Source organism: Belonocnema kinseyi, chromosome 9 (assembly GCF_010883055.1).
Source record: "Belonocnema kinseyi isolate 2016_QV_RU_SX_M_011 chromosome 9, B_treatae_v1, whole genome shotgun sequence".
Taxonomy (NCBI): domain Eukaryota; kingdom Metazoa; phylum Arthropoda; class Insecta; order Hymenoptera; family Cynipidae; genus Belonocnema; species Belonocnema kinseyi.
In genome coordinates, this window is record NC_046665.1 from 87,370,786 (window position 1) to 87,391,177 (window position 20,392).

Genomic DNA, 20,392 nt, shown 5'->3' on the forward strand with positions numbered 1-20,392 from the left:
ACGGACTGGGTTGCAGTCAAGTACACGATGGGGGGACCTACAGCTTAAGGTGGGTTCCGAACCACCAGAACCTTGGTAAAGGTACATTGAAAAATTTCTAGAGGTACCGGCTCATGGATCGAACCCCGGACCTCTGAGATGAAGTCCGAGTGTCTAACCAACTGAGCCACCGAGGCTCTTTATTATTATTATTATTAGTATTATTATTATTATTACCATGCGGTAAAAAAACAATTTTCAAATAAAATACATGTATTTTCAACTAAAAATGATCAACTTTGAAGCAAAAATAACATATACATATATATTTACTTGAAAAGATTAATTTTTTGATAGGAGAAAAACAAATGTCAACAAAATTGTTAATTTTTTAATCAAAGAAATGAATTTTCAACACAATAGTACATTTTTAAACGAAAAAAATTAATTTTTTACCAAATAATTGAGTTTTTGATCAAAACAAGAACTTTCCAACCATACAAATTAATTTAATATAAAAAAGACGAATCTTAAAGAAACTACATGAATTTTTAACTAAGAAAATATATATTCTCAATTAAAAATGGAATAATTTAATTTTATAATAGTTAAGAAATTAAATTTTAACCGATGAAAATGAATATTCAACAAAATGGTTAAATTTTCAACCAGAAATGAAATAGTTAAATTTTTAGTTAAAAATTAAATCCAATCAATAAAAAACAAAGCTTTAATGAAATAATTAAAATTTAAAAAATATTTCGAATTAAAATAATAGTGAATTACAAAAAAACAAATTCTAAAAAACTAGTTCCACGCTCAATTAAGTAGCTAATTTTTTAATCGAAAATATAAATTTTAAACAAATTAGGTAATATTTGACCAAATATTTGAATTTTTAACCAAAACCAATGAGTATTTGTTATTAACAAAAGTGTTGATTTTTGTCCAAAATTTTTCAACAAAAATGCTAAATCTTCAACAAAAAAAGAATTTTAAACAAATAAGTTCTACTTTCAACCAATTAGTTACATTTTCAATGAAAAAAAATGAATTCTCAACGAAATATGTAATAATTGATATTTCAGTCAAAAATATTTCTATTTTATATGAAAACTGCTAAATTCGGCAATAAAGATGAATTTTTAACAAATTAAATGGGTCCTCAACCAAAACAGATTGATTTTGAACCAAAAAGTTTCATTCTAACCAAATAAGATTAAATTTCTACCGAAATAGACAAATTTCCAAATAAAAATGACGAATTTTCAACAAAACGGTTGAATTGTTGAGCCAAAAATACGAATTTGCTATAAAACATTCTAACCTTCGCTAGAAAAGTTAATTTTTAAGCAAATAGTGCAGTTTTAAAGCAAAAATGATCAATTTTAAACTAAAAATGGAATATCTAAATTTGCAGTTTCAAAATATCATTTTTAAATAAAAAAAAAGAAACTTTCAACGAAATAGAGAAATCTTTAACCAAAGAGATAGTTATTCAACTAATCAAATATTTTTTTAATAAAGTAGCTCAACCTTCAACCAAGTAAGAGAATTTTAATCCAAAAAACATAGATCGAATTTTAACTAAACAGGGAATAGTTAAATTTATATGTGAAAAAATAATCTTAAACAAACAAAAAACGATTTTACAACAATATAGTGAAATTTTCGACAAGATAAATAAATTTCTCATTCAAATAGATGAATTTTCAACCTTAAATTACGAATTATCAACAAAACAGTTGCATTTTCAGTACAAAGCGATCTTTCCGTCTAAAGTGCATTAGTTAAATTTTCAATAACAAAATAAACGAATTTTAAATAAGACAAAACGAATTTTTAATAAAACAGTATAATTTTCAAGGCTAAAAGATGATTTATCTACAAAAAATTTGAGTTTTAAAACCGAAAATATGAATTTCAACAAAAATAATAATAATAAATTTTAACCAAACAGTTAAATTTTAATTTAAAAATTATCAATTTTAAGCCAAAAAATTAATTTTTAACAAAATTGTTGTATTTCCTACAAATTAGAATAATTTTGTACCAAAGAGTTGAATTTTCAACCAAAAACGATCAATGTTTAGCTTAAAATGTATTAGTTAAATTTCTAAATAAAAAATAACTAATTTTTAACCTAAAAAAGAAGGAGTTTTCAACAAAATATTTTAATTTTTAGGTAAAAAAGACGACTTATTTGCAATACAATAAAATTTTTTATTCGATAATTTTAATTTTCAAAAAAAAATTTAGCTTTTAACTAAATAGTTGAATTTTATTTTTAAAATTATCAATTTTCCACAAAAAATTACGTTTTAACAAAATTGTCTAATTTCCTAGGCAATAGGTTAATTTATAAAAAAATAAGTAAATTTTGAAACAAAAGCGAACAATTTTCAGCCTGAAATAGATTATTTTAATTTCTAAAAAAAAAAATTTGGAACAAGAGAAAAAAAAGATTTTTCAACAACAAGAAAAATATAATTTTGAGCGAAATAGTTAAATTTAAAATTAAAAAATGATCATTTTTGAATCAAAAAAGAAGTAGTCAAATTTATAGTAGAAACAATTAATTTTTAATCAAAAATACGAACTCAAAATAGTTGGATTTTCAAACCATGAGATAGATCTATAATTAATAAAATGAATTTTTCGCAAATTAGTTCAACTTTCAACGAAGTATGTAGTTGAATTTTCAATCAAGAAGAATAATTTTCTACCAAAAAAGACTGAAAGCGATGCATTTTAAGCCTAAAACATATAAGATCAATTTTCAACAAACAAAAAAGTTTAATTTTTAGGCTAAAAAGCGATTTTTTTTACAAAAATTTGGAATTTTCATTAAAAAATTTCATTTTAGAAACAAATTGCTGAATTTTGAACTAAAAATTATTAAGTTAAATCCGAAATGGAATAGTTAAATTTACAGTTTAGAAAAATGAGTTTAAAAAAACGAACTTTCAACAAAATAGTAAAATTTTCAACTAAAAGCGATAATTTTTCAGCCTAGAATGAATAAGTTAAACTCTCAACAAAGAATAAAAGAATTTTGAACGAAAAAAAAAGATATTCTCAACAAAAAAGTTTAATTTCTGAGTCAAAAAGACGAATTTTCTAAAAAATATTTCAATATTCAAGCCGAAAATATAATTTTTGAACAAAAAAGCTATTTTTTATCCAAATAGATGAATTTTAAACAATATATGATAGAATTTCAACAAAAAATATAATAGTTCAATTTTCAACGAGAAATCAAAGTTTGAATTATAACCATAAAAATGTCTACGAACCTGTATTTAAATTTATCTACTGCTACAGACATGTGCCTGGGTTGCTCGGGGCAAGTGTAAAGATTTCGATCATCCTCTGGAAGAAGATCTACGTCATGGAAGATGAAACAATCAAAGGTCCTCTCCTTCAATGCTTCGACGTATCCCACGTTCATTAACATGGCTCGGTTAAACAGTCCGGTACCTGAATTCAAAATTAATTTGCAATTTCATTTGAAATTAAAAAAATTAATTTACAATTTAATGTGAAAGTAAAAGAATGTACAATTATTTGAATACCAAGTAATTAAATTTTTAACTCACAGAAATTAATTTTCAACCAAGAAGATTAATACATTATCAACATACGATTTTTTCCATTAAAAAAATTAATATGACAGTAGTTGAATTCTCAACCAAATAGATGAATTATCATAGAAAAAGATTATTTTCTACAAACATATGTAGATGAATATTCAACTAAATAGTGATGTTCTCAACCTGAAAAGATTAATGTTTTAGAAAAATTTTGACTTTTAAAATGGAAAAAAGAAACTTCAAAAATAAAGATAATTTTGAATCAAGAAAAATGATGAATTTTCGACAAAATAGGTGCATTTTCATCTAAAAAAATTAATATTTCAAACAAAAATTAATTTTTAAATTTACAGTTTAAAAACGTCATTTTCTGCCAAGTAATCGAATTTTTTACAAGACCAAAAGAACGAATTGCTAACAAAAGGCAAGTCTTCAATAGAATATATGAATTTCTAACCAAATAGTTGGTTTTTCGAACCAACACATTTTTTAAATAGAAGAGTTAAATATTCAACCCAATGGAAGAATTTTCAACCAACAATATTATTTTCTGTCCAAATAGATGAATTTTCAACAAAATAGTAACGTTTTCAAGCTACTTAGTGGAATTTTTTAGGAAACAGTTAACTTTTTAAATCAAAAAGGAAGAATTTTTAGCAAAAAAAGTAGTTTTCAATGCAGAAAGATACATTTTTAACGAAATAGTTGAATTTTTATCTAAAAAAGTTAAATTTTCAACCAAAAGTGAAATCGTTAAATTTTTAGTTCAAAAAAGTAATTTTCTAAAATAAAAATTCTAACCAGTTAAATTCAATAAGAAATTGTTTCTTTTTAACAAAATATTGTAATCTTTGAACAAAATGATCAATTTTCAACAAACAAGATTAATTTTCTACCCAGATGGTCGGATTTTTACCAAAAAATACATACATTTTCTCCTGATAATTAAATTTTTAAATAAATAGTTTAATTATTATTTACCAAATAGTTTGATTTGAAATGACAGTTGTTTATTTTTAAACAAAAAATATGATTTTCAATACAAAACAGTTAATTTGTAACCAAATAGGTTAAGTTTCTATCAGATTGTTGAATTTTTGAACTTAAATTCGAATTCCAAACAACATAGTTCAATTTTCAACCAGGAAACATGACTCTTTAATAAAATTGTTGAATTCTCAACATAATAGATAAACCTTTAACCGAATAGTAGAATTTATAATACGAAAATATATCAATTTAAAAAAATAATAATAATTTTCGGCCAAATAATTGAATTTTTAACAAAAATTTAATTCTTAACAATTCATGTAAAAGCTAATATTTCAACTAAAACAGATTTTTATTTTTAATAAAAAACAGTTGAATTAAACCAAATACAAATTTTTCACAAAATAATAAAGTTTTCATGCTAAGAAGTCGAATATTTTAAAAAACAGTTGACATTTAAACTGGAAAAGAAGAATTTTCAACACGAAACTTACTTTTTAGTCGAGAAAGATAAACTAAAAAATACGATGTTTTAATGAAAAAGCTGTATCCTGAAACAAAAGGATGAGTTTTCAACAAATTACATGAATTTTATACTAAATTGTTCAAAATTTTTAACTTGTAAAAGAAAATTTTTCAACCAAAAATTGAATAGTTACATTTTCAGATAAAATATTAATTTTACATACAAAAAAACGAATTTCCAATAAAATAATTATTTTTTCAAATAAATAGATTGATTTTTAGCCCAATAGTTTAATTTTTTACCGTAATAGTTGAATTTTGAACCAAAAATATGAATTTCAAGAGAAAAATTTTATTTCCATCCAAATAGCTTTTTTATACCAGATTGCTGTCTTTAATATTTTGTTTAAAAATTCTTTTAGTAGAAAATTCACCTTTTTGGTTGAAGATCCATTACTTCAGTTGAAAATTCATTTTCTAGTTGAAAATTTAACTATTTTGTTAAAAACTCGTATCTTGTAACGAAAAATTCAACTGCTTGGGTACAATTTCTACTATTAAAAAATATTTTTTACTTTTTTTACTCTTTAGTTGCAAATTTAATTATTTTGATGAAAATTTTTTTTTTTTTTTTGTCAGAATTTTTTTTGTAAACTGAATATGTCATTTTTTTTATTTTGAAATTCATATTGAAAATTTGTCTTTTTTGCTAGAAAATTAACCTTTTTGGGTACAAATTCAATATTTTTAGTCTGAAATATTAGGAATTTGTTGCGTTATAATTTGAATGTAATATTACTACCTAAATTAATTTTATTTTTAAAAGAATTCTTTCCCGAATTTTCGTGAAAAACTTCCTTTAAAAGTACCTCGTTTTCTAATATGTTTAATTTCTGTTTATGGTTCTTACAAAAAATTCAAAGTGGGAAAAGGGAAAAATAGGGTCAGTATTCTCGAATTTAGGTGTTTATGGGGGATTTTTCAAATTTAAGGGACCAAAAAAAGGATTCGGTAAAAAACTGGACTTAAATCCCTATTTTTGTCCCGACCACACAGTGGATTATATAGTACAATATGCGCCCCGGGGATTTAAGTGCAAATTAGAATCATTAAACTTTCAAATCGCCATTGAATATGTCTTAGAGAATAAAATAATGCAGTAACTTATAAATGAGGATTTTTAAAAAGATATTACCAAGCTGTTCATAAAATATAAGAAATTAGGAACATCAGTTATGAGCTCTAATTTAGTGGCTTAAGTTTTATCATAAGTTTTGCTCCTTATCCTTTGGAGACCCTATAATGTCCGAGGATCTTGATGAACTGGGGCACAGATTGCCAAGTTTTTTATGCATATATACATATTTCTAGCTGGAAACTACTTTCAGATTAAAGAGAATTTTTAAGTTAAGCAATAAGCAGAAAGGTTTGAATGAAAATAAAGAAATCTGGAAAAAGTATCTTGTTTAAAAAAATACATTAAAAAATTCTCAAAGATTTCCAAAAATGTCAAAAAGAATCTGGCAGATTTTAAGGACATTCTTTTTTTAATTTTGCAGATTTTTGTCAAAACTTTAAGAAAAATTCAAATAATTTTAAAAGATAAAATTTCAAAAATAATAAAATTTTGAAAACATTTTTAAAACCTTAAAATAATTAACTCTTGGGAATATTTCAAGTTATTCTTGATTCAGAAAAATTTATTTAAGGAGAAATTTGAAAAGCTTTTAAAACATGTCCTCACCGAGAGAGTCACACTTACCCCGAAAGCGAAATTGCTAAATGGTAGATCTAAAACATTATAAAAAATTTCTAAAATTGTAAAAACGAATTCGGAAATTCTTAAAACAATTTTCTTATTTTTCGTCAGATTAAAAGTTTTGTAGGAACTATTTCAAACGATATTTCGAAGTTCTAGACATTTTAAAAAGATTGAAAATTAACTTAAAATTCGAAAAGTTTTCAACTAATTGCTGATTTTTGAGGATTCCGAAAGAATTTAAAATAAACAAATTTTCTTCTGATTAAGGGGAAAATTTTAATCGATTTTTTATTACGAAAATTTAATTAAAACAAATATTTAAGAAGATTTTTAAATATTTCCTATAATTTTCTGAAACTTCAGGAAAGAATGTAGAAGATCTTGAAGCAAAGTTTTGCAAAATTACGAAAATTTAGGAAAATTCGAATAAGTTTCAGAGATATTTAGAAGGTTTGAAAACATCTGGGAAAATTTTTAATAATTTCTTATTTTACAAATTTATTTACGAAGAATTTTTGAAAACGTTTCAAAAATATTTTAAAAGATGTCTAAAATTATTTTTTAAAATCTGGAAGATTTTGAGGACATTTTTTTCATTTTTCAGATTTTTTTCAAAATTTCAAAAAAAAAATCGAATCATTTCAAAAGATATAACTTCAAAAATAATTAAATTTTCAAAACATTTTAAAACACTTGAATTAATATGAAGATTTTGAAATAAAATGTTTAAGTATGCTTATAGACTTTGAAAGGTTTCATGACAATAAAAAAATGGTCTTAAGATTCTTTGGAATATTTAATTTTATTCTTGAAATTGAAAAATTAAGATTTTATGACATTTTTAAAATTTTTGCACGATTAAAAAATTTTCTAGGAACTATTTCAAAAGATATTTCGAGGTTTTTGAAGTTTTGAAAATATTTAAAAATAATTTGAAATTTGAACAGTTTTCAACAAATATAGATTTTTGAACATTTACTAATAAAATTTTGAAACTTTTTAAGGGTTTCGAAGGGTTTCACGATAATAAAACTTTTTTTCTTATGATTCCGGGGAAAATTTAAATTGATTTTTTTTGGAAATGAATTTCAAGAAAATATTTAAGAGGATTTTAAAATATTTCGTAAAATTTTCTGAAATTTTGGAAAAGTATGTAGAAGATCTTAAAGCAAAATATTTCAATTTTGCAAGATTACAAAACTTTTAAAAAAATTATTAAAATTTTTTTTTAAGTTCTCACGTGGTATAATTCTTTTTAAAAGATCGCAAATATCTCTATTAGGGGTTTATTCGACACGGAATGTCATAAGCTAATCAACATTTTTTTTTCAATGTATCTCGTTTTTTTTAAAACGATTAATCACGTCTCAAAGCTCAGCAGTGATTTTTAATAGAACTAGCAGGTCATTCCGACAATTTCTGATGGTAGTGTAGATAGAGAGTCGAAATAAGCGATAACTAGATAATCCTAATCGATCAACGATTATTAAAAGACGATTAAATATTGACGATCGGATAAAAAGGCAATGACTCTCGACTGCAATTGACTCGATGGAACTGTACCAAAGATTGCGTAATTGCGAAATTGGAATTCCTAGTGTCATTGTGTACACTACGAAGTGCACATACACTGTCCCAAGTTTGCGGCAATCCACTCGTTTTACCGACTTGAACCCACGGGAATGCGTTTTGAGTCCAAGTTTTGCTCGTTAATCATACATAAATGTATATCTAGTCGCTTGACAATGATGCCTTATCAACCTGACACTCCCATGCTGGAAAACGTAATTTCCTATACAGAAATCACTTCCAGAGGTAGGAAAAGACGGTATCTCGGAAAACGAAAAATCTCGCTTTACAGAAATATCAGAGCCATCTGAAACCTCGTTAACTTTTTCTCTAGAGAAATACCGGTGTTTTTTGTTTATTTTTGAAGAAAATCATCGAGAGAAGCGGCATTAAGGAAGGAATTTTTATCAAAAGAGTTAGATTTGCAGTCAAACAGAAAAATTAATTTTCAACAAAGAAAATTAATTTTCTGTCGCAAAAGACGCATTTTCAAAAAAACACATCAACTTTTAACTAGAAAGAGATTCAGCCAAAAATATCGCATATTTCAATTTTTCGTATAAAACATCAATTTTCCACACACACAAAAACAAACTTTCAAAAACATACTTAAATTTTATATTCAAGAAATTAATTGTCAATTAAAAAGATGAATTTTCAATCATGAAGATTAAAATTCTACAAAAGACGAGTTTTCAACTATACTAGAAGCTCTTACGCGCGCGACCCACTACTTTACTTGTAATTATTCTATTTGGAAATTAAGTTCAAGAAAATGCCACGATAATCAGTTTTACTTTAATAAATTCTATTTATACACGACTTCGGATGGGTCCATATACAACGAAAAACCGGGTTGTGTACTCGAATTTTGAAAACCTGACAAAACTCGGGAGGTGGTTTTCTGCAGTTTTCCTTTCATCTGACCAAATGTTTAGGCAAATGCGAGTACTTCGAGTAAACTCGTATGTAGGTGCATTATAACTAAGCCTTAGTAAAAAAACTGACCCTATTCGTTGAAAAATAGCCAAATTCTAAACTTTTTTGAAACTTATTTCAATAATAATTAACTAATAATTCTGGTAAATTTAACAAATAACTTAGAAAAGAGTCATCACAAAGACAATCTTAGTTAACTTCGGAAACATATTTGAATAATACCCCAACTGTCAATATGTTTATGAAAATTGTTTGAATGATTAATAATTAATATAAATTTACAAATTAACGTGGAAAACGATCATCGAAAGACATTCTTAGTTCATTCCGTAAACAAATTATGCCTCTTCCTTGAAAAATAGCCAAGCTGTAAATATGTTGATAAACATTTTTTAAATAATTAATAGTTGTAGATTTTCAAAGCATCATAGTTAGTTTGAGCGCGCCTATGGTTTTCGGATTCTGTGAGTGTCGAAACGTAAAGATCCGTTAAAAACCAGAGATTGAAAATTTGGACGGTTACATTACATTCTCAGGAATGAGAATGTAAAAATGAAGCCTACTTGTAGAAAGAAAAGCAAACTCTTAAGTTTTCAATTGAAATTCTTTTAATAATTAATAGTTCTTGTAAATTTACGAAGCAACCTAGAAGAAAAAGTCATCGGATAGACCTTGTTAGTTGACTTCGAAAACAAATTGAGTCGTAGGATAAAGGCCAAACTTTAAATTTGTTCATTAAAATTGTTTAAATAATTAGTAGTTCTTGTAAATTTACAAAGCAGCATAGAAGAAAAAGTCATCGGATAGATATTCTTAGTTGAGTTCGAAAACAAATTGATCCGTAGGATAAAGGCCAAACTTTTAATTTTTAAATTCAAATTGTTTGCATAATTAATAGTTTTTGTAAATTTGCAAAGCAATATAGAACAGAGTCATCTAATAGACATTCTTAGTTGACTCAACAAATTTACTTGTAAAAAAGGCAAAACTCTTAATTTTTAAATTAAAATTGTTATTTTAAAATGGTTAATTGTTAATTTAATTAAAATTAATAGTTCTTGTAAATTTACAACGCAACATAATAAATTAAACGTATTCTCTAAAGAAGAGCCTTTTATGAAAATTGTTTAAATAATTACAATGTTTAAAGATTAAATCAATGCTCAAAGCCATAAATGAGCTCCACTCGAATTCGGTACGATCGCTGTAACTTAATCGCTAGGAATGTTTACATCCAATAATGTCAACAGATCCCTCGAACGTGCCTGTTTCACTTTTCTATTAATCTATGGTAAACGCCAACCAACTTTCAACTATAGGATAGTAGGATATAATAACAAAAAGAATTTTCAACAGAAAAGATTAATTTTCTAACAAAAAAGATCAATTTTCAACAAAATACATGAATTTTCCACCAAATAGCTAAGTGTTCTACTCCAAAAGATGAATTTGGAAACAATACTGGAATACTTACATTTGTAGTTAAAACCATTATTTTTCAATAAAAAAACCGAATTTCTAAACAAAACAAAAAAATTAATTATCAACCAAGAAAATTAATTTTATAGCAAAAAGATAAAGATTCATGTAAAAATAAAATGGTGAAATTTCCAGTTCGAAAAAAAAAACAAATTTCCACGAAAAAAAATGCATTTCCAACCACAAAGATTAAATTTCTACTCAAAAGGATGAATTTTCAACCAAATATTGGACTTTTCGACAACGCAAAATAAATTGAAAAAAAATGGAATAATTAAATTTTCAGTTAAAAAAAATCATTTTTTGAACAAAAAACCACGACCTCAAAAAATGAATTTAAAAAAATACATGCACTTTTTACTCAAAAAAGGAATTCATCCAAAAATAAAATAATTAAAGTTATAATTCAAAAAATTAATTTTCCACTAAAAAATACGAATTTCTAACTAAGTAGCAAAATTGAAAATCAAAGAAGTGAATTTTCAAACATATAGATTAATTGTTATCCAAGAAGATTAAATTTCTATAAAAAAAAGGAATTTTAGACCAAACACTAGAATTTTAAACAAAGTAATATAAATTTAAAAAATGGAGTAATTAAAATTTCAATTAAAACAATTATTTTATAACAAAAAAAAACTATTTTTTAAAAGAGATATCAGTTCAAAAAATACAGTTTCTACGAAACACAGCAAATTTCTAAAACTGTAGTTAAATTTGAAACCAACGAAATGAATTTGCAACCAACAATTTGAAGTTTTAACTAATGAGATTACCTTTCTACCAAAAAAAATCATTTTCTACCAAAAACGCCAATTTTCAACATTATATAGATTAAGGAAAAAATTGATAATAGCGATTTTTGCAAGATCCTGAGAATTATGAGTTTTTAAATATTCATTTTAATTCAGGGTCTGGCCATTTTAACGACTTCTATTTTTTGTATTTAATTTTGAACTTTATAAACTTTTTAACTGCCCAGAGGAATGTCAGGATATTTTGTATAGCATTTAAACATTATGTTACTTACATGAAGTTTATAAACATTAGATTTTGTCATAGAATGACTGAAAATCTTGAAATCTTACAAAAATTGTTGAAAATCGGGGATATTATGTAGATTAGGAAACAAATTAATAACATCTCTTGTTTCAAAACTCTGAGCATTACAAATTTTTTAATATTTACTAAATTCAAAAAAATTGTAGTATTTTTAGTTCTTTGAAATTCATAAAAATAAAGTTTAGTGATAGAAAAACTTAAAATATTGAAAATTTCAAAATTTTTAAATAACTGGGCATATTTCAGTGTTAGGTTAATTCAGATTTCCAATTTTATTGCATTTTCGGTCACGTAAAAAATGAAAATCCGAAATTAAAACAAAATAATTTAATAATATTATGCCAGGAGCAAGTTCTAGAAGCCTGTCAAATTATTATATTTTGGTATGAAGAATGAGAAAACAAATTGGGAATGGTTAAACTGCGATACGCCCCCTGGTGACAAGAATCCGAACTAGAAAATGTAGGTATGATTTTAAAGATACATTTTAATTTGTGCATGAAAGTGTTTTAACGATTTTTTGTGGAGTTTAAAGTATTTATCAGATATTAAAAATAAGTCTTTATCGGAAAAAAGGGTTTTATATGAAATTTACATATTATACAGTGAAAAAACACATTTTTTGACAGAAATATTTTTCGAAAAAAGCAATTATTGTTCTACTTATTGTGATTTTCAAAAGATTATAAACTTAAATGGACTTATTTTTAAGCAAAAATCAACTCAAAGTTAATTTTTATTAATCTATACATGGAATACTTATTATTTAAAAGTCTGATCTGCAAGTTTGATTAGAATTCGTATTTAAATTCCAATCATCTGTTCTTCTTATTCTTTGCATAATCTGAATAAAAATTTTCGATAACATACATTAATTAAAATTTATTCAAGCTTACAATGCATTGAAACTTACATGAAATAGTGAAATAATTGTTTTTTTATTTAAAACCTATTTGACAAAAATGCTTTTTTTCACTCTATAAGATGGAAGCTCTATCTGAAACTATTGGTTTTTTTTAATGAAGATTGTTTTTAGTATTTAATAGTTGTTTTAAAATTCACAAAACAATCGTAAAACACTTTTATGAAAAAATTAAAATAAGCATCTTTAAAATTGTACCTACTCGCTCTAGTTTCAGTTTCCGGCACCAGATGGCGAAAATAATTCAAGTTCCTATAAACAAATTGTAAATTACTTCCACTTCACTGAATTCTTATGATGGAAAATTAAATTCCATCAGCTTTTATGAAATTTGGCCTTTCTTAAACGAATCAAAAGACTACTTTGTGAATTATTAACGCTGAGTATTCACACTTCGCTTAACTCTAGATACGGCCCGGAATCAGTTCCGGGCACGTTAATCTCAGATAATCGGGGGTTGGTTCTGTTTCGCAAAGTACACTTCGATCCCTTATCAAGATAAATCTATTTCGTAAAAAAACTGTTTAAAAAAACTTCACTCCCGGCACATGGAACGCGATGCGAGTCTTTTTAACGCCCGGTTAGATCAGGCCGTAGCGCTCTGGGTTTGTAAGCGGAAAGTCCGGGTTCGATTCCTGCTGCCGAAATTATTTTCAAATCTTTTTTCTTCTTCAGATTTTTATGGTGATTTACTCACAAATTGATTTAAATCAAGCTGAAATATTCATTTTTATCTTAAATTTTTTTCAACCTTTATCACTTCTGAAGCGAATTATTGCAAGGATAAGTCAGCGCTAAAGTGTCCTTGAAAAATTCCGATTTTTTATGCCACTTTTTGTTGTTTTGAAAACATATCTCCTTACTCTGCTCCAAAAATATGAATATTATTTTAATAATAGAAAATGTATTTAACTTATATTCTACTTTTGTATTATTTTATTTTACTACTTCTTCATATCTGAATACTTATTTAATTCATTTTATTACACTATTTTTATTTTTATCTCATATGCAAATAATAAAAACTAAAATATAAATATTTTAACTTAATGAACAAATGAGAGTTTTCCATTTTTTTTAACTTTTCTTAAGTAAAAGTGGTAGAGGTTGGAAGAACCAATTTTTTAATTAAAAAGAAATGCTGGAAAATAAATCTTTTGGCATGATTTAATCAATTTAATAAACAATTGAAATACACAAATTTGGAATGAAAAAATAAATTGAAAATATCCCAGCAGTAGTAATCGAGCCCAGACTTACCAGTTGTAATCCCGGAGCCCTAACGTCTGATCTAAATTAGTAGAAGAAGACTTAAAGTTTGTAAGAGTGTTAGGTTTGTGTTTATTTTTCAACAGAAATTAGTATTTTTGAACAAAAACCGTTATCAAGATTTCTAATTTTTCAACAAGTTTTGGTAATGTTAGCGGTTTACATCGGAAATTGATATTTTAAACAAAAATGATTCGATTTTAAAGAAGATTTACAGTGCTCTACAATTTTCTGTTATGTTTTCTAGTAGGAATTATTAGTACTTTGAATACAAAATTATTAGATTTCGAAAAATATTTACAATTTTTTAACAACCTCAGGTTACGATGGAGTGCTTCATGTAAAATTCTTATTTTTAATAAAAAATCATTATATTTGAATCTTAGTTTCTTTAAATAATAAAATTTACAAGTTTGAAAAACTTCAAAATATAATACTGTTTTTCGTCAGAATTATACATTTTTATTTAAAAATCATTAGGTTTTAAATAAGATTCATAAGTTTTGAACATTTTTAGGTTAAATTGTCGTTATACATAGAAAATTGATATTTTCAAAAAAAAATAAAAAGATTTATCAAATTATCATTACTCCTCAAGTTATCATTCAGTCATTAAATTCACAATTTAAAAAAAATTTAATTTTTGGTTTTGTAGCTATTCTCTACCGGAAATCTCTACTTTTAGTAAAAAATCATTAGATTTAAAGAACATAAGACATTTTTAAACAATTTTAAGTTATGCTCGCGTTTTTAAACGAGGATTTACAATCTTAAACAATTTGTTGTTATTTTATGTTAATGTTTTTCGTCTAAAATTACTACAGTTAATAAAAAATTATTACATTTAAAAGAATAGTCACAATATTTCAACAATACTATGTTATGTTAGCGTTTTCCACAGGAAATCGGTTATTATAAACAACAATTATGTTTAAAATAACAAAATGTACAAACTTGAACAATTTGTTATTGTAATACCTTTTTTCGACCGAAATGAAAATTTTTACTCAAAATCTCACATCCAAAATTGGTATTTTCGAATAAAATTCATTATCATTTAAACAAGCCTCAGAAAGTCTGAACAGTTTTTCATATTTTAGAGTTCTTCATCGGAAATTGATACATCTAACTTTTTTAACATAAGATTTTTTAGATTATCAGTATTCTTCAGATTTTCATTTTGCCTCATTTAATTCACAGTTTTTTACAATTTTCATTTTTGATTTTGTTGATATTTCATGCCCGATATCGTTACTTTGAATGAAAAATCATTTGATTTAAAAGAATATAACAAATTTTCTATCAATTTTAGATTGTACTCACGTTTTTAAAAGAGGATTTACAATCTTAAAAATTTTGTAATATTATGATTTTGTTTTTTGTTTAAATATTCTATTTTTAATGAAAAATTATTGCATTTTAAAGAATATTTATATAATTTTTTAACAATAATTACCAAACATATTGTCGTTGCTTTTTTTCTATAATTTTAGATAACAGATACTATGAAATACAAACATTTTGTATTGATTAATATTAATTTCATATTTGAATTTAAACGTTTGCGTTAGACGAAGAATACAACAGTGCGCGATTTTGTTTTTAAGTTTAATAAAATTTGTAGTCTTTTATAAAGGTATTGCATTGATTAATTTTTGTTAATTACTTTGATACTTTCAAAGGAAAGAAAAATCCTTTTCCGAAGAAAAATGCACTAATCACTATCTACAATAAATGCCCAATAATTAGAGTGATTTTTAAAACTAGATTCGATCCATATTGAAAATAAAGTCAATTCCAAGTGCAATTACTTGAATATTGAATTTAAATTCGATGTTCTAAATTATATTAGAGGGATTAATTTGCCGTAGATTGGCACGTTCATCTCCGTTTGAGATTCGCCTAAGTGATCGTTAACCAAGCGAATAGGGCTCGTCAATTTTGACTCAAGGTTTCAGTGCTTAAAATCTAATTAAATAGTTCCGAAGTTCAATATTAACTTGATAGTAATATTTTCCTTTTCTTTGTTTCAATAAAATAGGAAAAATTTGCAATCCTCCAAGGATTGGCAAAATTGCGGCATCTCTCATTCGAAAAAATGTTAAGATCGTAACAAATTAGCAAAATCACGGCGTCTATCATTTTGGGGAAATTTGAAGTCGACAAGAAATGGGCAAAATTGCGACATCTCTCATTCCGAGAAATTTGAAGTCAACCAAAAATTGGCAAAACTGCTTCAATTCACATTGTTTCTCTCATTCGGACAACTTTGAATAAAAGTTGTCCAAATTAATGGTATCTCTCATTCGAAAAAATTTGAAGACGACCCAAAATTGATAAAATTGCAGCATCTCTCATTCGCAGAACTTACACCGAATATTTAAAAAATTACGATATCTCTAATTTGAAAAATTTTGAAGTCCACCAAAAATTGGGAAAATTGTGGAATATCTGATTTGGAAAAGTTAGAATAAATTAAGCAAAATTGCGATATCTCTTCCTCATAAGAATTTAAAGTCCACCAAAAATCGGCAAAAGGGCGACAAGTCACATTTGCAACTAGTCACATTCGAGGCAGCTCACATTGTCGCACTTTTGCCGATTTTTTTCGGACTTAACATTTTTCCGAATGAAAGTAGCCTCAATGTGACTTGGCACATTTTTAAAAAATACGAAATATAAGTTAAACTTTACACACCGACCAATCAAACAATAAATAATAAGTTAAAACTATTCGATTTTAGGATGACAATATGTTTTATTTTAATTTTCTAGACATTTTTTTTCATTTCAGGACATTTATATAATGTAAAGATTAACTTAGACGTGACATCCACGGAAAATGTAACTATTCTACTTTTGGTTAAAAACTAATATTTTAAATTGAAAATTATTTTTTTCAGTCTGAAAAATCACTTACTTTGTTGGAAAGTCGTCTTTTTCGTAGTATTCAACTGCTTTTGATTAAAAATATTTTGTTGTTGAAATATTCACGAAGATTTTTTTTAAGAATCCATTTTTTAAATCACCTGCTTGGCTTAAGATTGAACTTCTATATAAAAATTCATTTCTTTTGGTTAAAAATTTATCATTTTAGTTAAAAATTGAATTAGTTAGTTGTTAATTAACATTCTGTTGAAAATTTAACTGTTTTGCAGAAAATTCGTCTTTTTGGCTCAAAAATTTGATTTGAAATTAACTTTTTTTTTTGAAAATTCAACTAATTTAGTAAAAAAATTAAAATATTTGGATTAAAAATAAGCCAGTATTTAAAAAATTTAAAATTCAATTAGTAATTAGTTTTTTATCGTTAAAAATTAATTTTTTATTTTGAAAATCTAGATTTTCCATTTGTGGCTGAAAATGTTCGTTTATAAGTTGAAAGTTTAAGTTTTTGTTTGAAAATTTATGTAATCTGTTGAAAATTTATCTGCTTGGGTTTAAAATTAATCTTGTTTTTGGAAAGTTCATTATTACAGTTAAATTTGGGTAGAAAATCATTCGTGTTTCTCGAAATTTAATCTATTAGGTTGAGGAATAAATCATTTTGTAAAAAATGCGTCTTTTTTCATGTAGTTAAACTAGCTGGTCATTCTTTTTTTTCATTCGTTTTTTTTCAAATAAGAAAATAATCATTCAATTTTTTAGTGAAAACATATTGTTTTTGTTTGAAATTTTCTGTGAAAATTTGTCTTTTGGTAAAAAATTTATCTTCTTGGTTTTGTGGTCCAAAATTCAACACCTTTGTTGAAAATTCTTTCTTCTGGATTAAAAAGTCATATTTTATTGTAGAAAAGCCATTATTCTGGTTGAAAATTCATATCTCTTAGCTGAAAATAAACTTTTTTATCGAAAAGTCGAATTTGTGTCTTAAATATTTCACTTTTTTAAAAGTCTTTTTCAAAGTATTGGCACGAATTAAAATTTTATTTATTGATCAGGTTAGTCCGGACCCAACAAAACTAGTGACGAATTTAAAAATGAGAGATTATATTGAAAGGGACAATTTGCACTTCAAAGAATGATATATCTTTTGGGTCTCCAAAATTGCAACGGGAGAACGCTGGCGAAGCAATTATGTAAAGTGAATATTTGGCCTGAATTCGCGAGTATCGATATTTGCATTTTAAAATTGTGTCGCAGTGGAAAATGCAACTAAAATCCATCTAGGTCTGGAAAACTGGGAATTTTTTGAAAATTTTTATTTCGGGTTCCTTATACTCTACAAATTATTATACAATGCAGCTTAGTTCTGAGAAAAACAAGGGTAATTTTCTCATGACTATACTAATTGAGATACTAAATAATCTTGAAACTGTTTACTCAAAATTCGTTACTCACAATTGCGCAATATCATTTTATGACGTTCTTTCTAGAAACCTTCTAGAAACTTGTAGAAACCTTCTTAAAACTTAGCATGGTCACGAACCACTTCAGCTATAAAATTTTCTTGATGGAGGTAAGTATGTCGGTAACGGAGTCTATAATTAAAAGCCTTACTTATCCGCCCTCATCTTGCGTAAACGCTTCGTGGCCTTTGTGACTCCCTTTTTCCTTTTTATCTTAGTTTTTTAAAGTTTAATATCTCTTGGAAACAACGCATGTATTGAGATATTTTTATTCATAAGTGTACTAGTTGAGATCATAAATAACCTTGAAGCTGTTTACGCAAAATTCGTTACTCACAAATGCGCGATATCATTTTATGACATCAGCAATAATCTTCAGAAACTTACTAGAAACTTAGAACGGACATGAACCAATTCAGCTATAAATTGTTGTAGATGTTGGTAGCTGTGTCTGTAACCGAATCTCTAATTAGAACTGTCCTTGCTTATTTACTCTCATCTTGCGTAAACGCTTCGTGGTCTTTGCGATTCCCTTCTTCCTATTTATCTTAGTTTCTTAAATTTAAATCTTTGCTGGAAACAAAGTCTGTGCAAGGATGTTTTTCGTATAACTATACTAATTGCGATAATAAATATCCTTGAGCCGTTGACGCAAAATTCGTTACTCACAATTGTTTATTATCATTTAATGTCATCATTAACCCTCGAGAACCTTCTAGAAACTTAACACGATCACGAACCACTCCAGCTACAGAATTTTTTCGATGTCGGTAACTGTGTCGGTAAAGGAATCTATAATGAGAACCGGTCTTACTTATCTACTCTCATCTTGGGTAAACGCTTCGTGGTCTTGGCTACTCACTTGTGCCTGTTTATCTAAGTTTCATGAAGTTTAATCTTTCTCAGAAACAAAGTCTGTACCAGGATTATACGCTGTATGCAGTTTTTACGGCACAAAATACATCGAATGAGACGATAAGAGCTTCGAAATTGAGATTCTGCTTGAGACAACTTTACCTTAAACTAAAGTTCTGCGTTTTAGATTTGGACATCGACAAACTCGAGTGATGTTAACTTCGCAATGGCGAACCTATTTGGCTGCAAGGCTGTCTTGAATTATTCATAGAATTTCGCTAAATAGATAATACTATTCGATCGCTATGCAAAACAGACCTCATATATATGCCTTATAAATAGCTCCAGCTTATTGGAAACTATTCTGAAACTAATCTCGTGGAAAGAATACTGACTTGATAACTAATTCTGCAAGCTCTTTTTCTGTTAATACAAGTGGCCGTTTAAAAAATGTGGCACAATGTCAAGAGGGAGGCATCGCAGAATGTGACATCACATATAGAAAATATAAATGTGATTAACAACTTTTTGAAATGCTTGAAAAAATTCAAATTAGTGATTTTATTTTACAAGTGAAGCATTTAAATACAGACTTAACACTCTTTTCCCTATTGCATTCTTTATGCCTGTAAAAAAAAAAGAATTCCTCTTTTTCCCCTTTTTTAAAGAAACTTCCCATGTTTTCCGTTTTCCGTACTATTAATATTTTTGGTTCAGGATTCATCTCTTTTAGTTAAAAATTCGGCTATTTTGTTGAATATTTCAAAATTAATCTTTTTTCATTGAGAATTCTACTACTTGGTTAAAAATACATTGTTAAACATTTATTTTGCTAGTTGAAGATTCTTGATTTTTGTTTAAAGTTCATCTTTTTGGTTAAAAGTTCATTTTCTTTTAATCGAAGAAACTGTTTCATTTAATTATTATATTGTAGAAAATTCTTCTTTTTTAAATTCATTTTTTCAAACTAAAATTCAAATGAAAATTCAAATTAAAATTAAACTAATTTATTTTTGGTTGAAAATTCAACAATTGAATCTGGCATTGAGAATTCATCTTTACCAGGTGTATACATATGAAACCGGTATTTTTCAAGAAAAAAACACATTTATTTCAAGAGAATGATAACAAATATTTTATTCAAAGTATGCGCCCTCGC

General features: G+C 26.0%; 1 protein-coding gene across 1 annotated transcript in view; it reads right to left on the reverse strand.

Moving 5' to 3' along the window:
• The window catches only part of LOC117180777 (beta-1,4-N-acetylgalactosaminyltransferase bre-4-like), a 250,704-nt gene that overhangs the window by 4,916 nt on the left and 225,396 nt on the right, over window positions 1–20,392 (reverse strand). The window contains exon 5 of the mRNA XM_033373279.1: window positions 3,276–3,459. Coding sequence (XP_033229170.1) covers window positions 3,276–3,459 — 184 coding nt within the window. The remainder of the gene's footprint in view (window positions 1–3,275; window positions 3,460–20,392) is intronic.